Source organism: Ichthyophthirius multifiliis (assembly GCF_000220395.1).
Source record: "Ichthyophthirius multifiliis unplaced genomic scaffold scaff_1120509249743, whole genome shotgun sequence".
Lineage (NCBI taxonomy): Eukaryota > Ciliophora > Oligohymenophorea > Hymenostomatida > Ichthyophthirius > Ichthyophthirius multifiliis.
In genome coordinates this window covers 11331-13861 of record NW_004087384.1, presented here as the reverse complement: position 1 = coordinate 13861, position 2531 = coordinate 11331, and the positions used below count along the sequence as shown (strand labels likewise).

Sequence of the window (2531 nt, the reverse complement as noted above, 5' to 3'; positions counted from 1 at the left end):
AACAAAAACATTATAATGATTTAAAAGTTTATTATAGAAATAAAAAAATTATAAATATTAATTATTATCTATAAGCATAAGAAGATTTTAAAAATTTATATATTTTATTTTAATAATAAAAACTAATATATCTTTTAAAATATATAAATATCTTTATGTATATATATATTTTTTTTAGATTATTATTAATTTTTTTTTATTATTTATAATAATAAAAACAAATTTAAAAATTGATAATTTCATAATAAATTATAATTTAATCTTTATAATTTTTTTACAATTATTATTCATTTTTATAAAAAATTAAAATAAAATAAAATAAAAATAAAATTAAAATTAAATAATAATTAAAAATTAGAAATTAAATTCTTAACATAAAAAAAAAAAATTATATAAATATTAATCAATCGTCTTTTTTATATATTAAAAATAATAATAAAAAAACAGTAATATTTCTCAAAAAGGATTTCTTAAACTGCAATCGCCTCCAAAGTATCCTTTATTACAAAAACACTTATTATTTAAACAATATCCGTTATAACTACAGAATTTTGGACAAATTTTTTTAAATTTGCAAAACTACACTATAATTTTAGGACATACAATACTTCCATTATATCCCTTAACTTGCATATATTGAAAATTTTTTGTGCAAACAATTTTTTATTTTCCTACATGAATAGTCACTTATTATCCGTTAGAACTACAATTATATTTATAGCATAAACCTTAAATTTTTGGATTATTCACATTATAAGTATTTTTTACTAAAGAAGAGTCAAAACATTTCGAATCAACTCCATATTAAATTCCGTACACTTCTATTAGTTATTTTGATTGTTACATATTTTTAATATTCCAGCATTCCTTTTATAAAGAAACTTAATATGTATGACAACGTGATTCATTAAATTAACCAATAATACAATTTGAAGATCCAATATGGTGGAAATCACATTAACCTTATTCAGTTTAAGGAATACAATATTCATCTTTATAAGAATTACAATAACTATCAGTGAAGTGTTGACAGCCTACTCCTTTAGCATAGAATATTTCTTCTACCATAGATTCTTTTATTTACTCATAGAAGCCTGTGTCTCTTAAAAGATTGACTGTAAAACCACTAAAATATGACTATAAAGGTTATTAATATGCATTCATATATTCACTATTGATTATTGTGTTTTTCCAATGAGAATTTACAAAATTTTCACCTATATTTTCAAGAGGCATACCATCTAAGGAAGGACAACCAAAATATTTTCGAGCAAAATATAAAACATAAGGAGTTTTGAGAAATAAAGTATCAATTCCCCTTAATTTTTTTTTTATAGTAGGTTCTTTATAAAGACTTTTATCAGATTATATCCATAAAGGTATAGAGTGTTGTGAAAAACCCAAAAGATGAGTCGTTTCATGGATAACTAATTCTAATATATCTTAAAAGATATATTTTTAACTTAAATCTTTTTTTTCTAATTAATCCAAATTAAAAGTAATTTAACCATGAGAAGGTCCTACCTTATACACAAATTAACAATTAGCAGCAAAGGCTAAAAAAGGTTATTTTGAATCATAATTATATTATACATATATATGTAAATCAGAATCTTTTCCCTTGTCTCTGTCTATTTAAGGAATTGTAACTTCTCCACATTTTTTAATATTGGAATTAAATCTCATTTGTTTTTCAGATTTTGGAACTATTTTATAAGATCAGAAAAATATTTAAATGCTGTTTTTAAAGCTTTCTCACAAGTTTCAATTATCAATTTATTTTTAGGATTTTTAGGTAAGTTTGAGAAATAGGACATATCGTAAGTTATAATCATATTACGGGACATTTTAGATTGTAAATTACGGATATCTGTATAATCATCATCAGGGAAGATTACATTGTAGGGATAGTTTTTTTACATTTAATCATGGACACATTAGTGTTAGAGTACATGTAAACCAAAAATACAAGTTAATTAAAATATATATATTATTAATATTTTCATTTATTATTAATAATGTTTTTTTAATATTAATATGTATTAATTATAAAAAAATTTTAAGATATTTATAATTAAGGATAAATTTATTTATATTTTATTTAAAAAAAATTATTTAAATATTTACCACAAGTTTTTTTTAAAAAAAAATTAAATTATATTATTATTTTATTAAAATTAAAATTAAAATTAAAAGTAAATATATATGAATAAGTATCTATTTAAATTAATAATAATTATTGATTATAGAAATTATAAATAAAAAAAGTATAAATAATATAAAATTTATTTTTTTGTATTAAATATAAATAAATTTAAAATTTATATTATTATTTTTTTAAAAAATTTTATATTTTTAATAATAAATAATATAGCAATTTGTATAAATAGAATATGTTATTATAATTTTTAAAATATTTAGTAAATAATAATATAAAAATTTCTAAAAATATATCTATTTATATCTAAATTTATAAAATAATATATTATTAAATAAATTTTATATTATTATTATAATAAAAAAGAAAAATA

General features: G+C 17.7%; 1 protein-coding gene across 1 annotated transcript, besides 5 other annotated features; it reads right to left on the bottom strand. All coding sequences in view use genetic code 6, as the record gives it.

Moving 5' to 3' along the window:
* Nucleotides 1-152: 152 nt before the first annotated feature.
* Nucleotides 153-210: a microsatellite.
* An 89-nt stretch (nucleotides 211-299) lies between these two features.
* Nucleotides 300-344: a microsatellite.
* Nucleotides 300-352: a microsatellite.
* Nucleotides 300-366: a microsatellite.
* A 794-nt stretch (nucleotides 367-1160) lies between these two features.
* On the bottom strand, nucleotides 1161-1595 carry IMG5_028440 (hypothetical protein; the record flags this gene model as incomplete). The annotated part of the gene is made up of 1 exon (XM_004039247.1): nucleotides 1161-1595. One exon carries the CDS (start codon nucleotides 1593-1595, stop codon nucleotides 1161-1163), a length of 435 nt encoding a protein of 144 aa, XP_004039295.1.
* Nucleotides 1596-2170: 575 nt separating this feature from the next.
* Nucleotides 2171-2200: a microsatellite.
* Nucleotides 2201-2531: the final 331 nt, after the last annotated feature.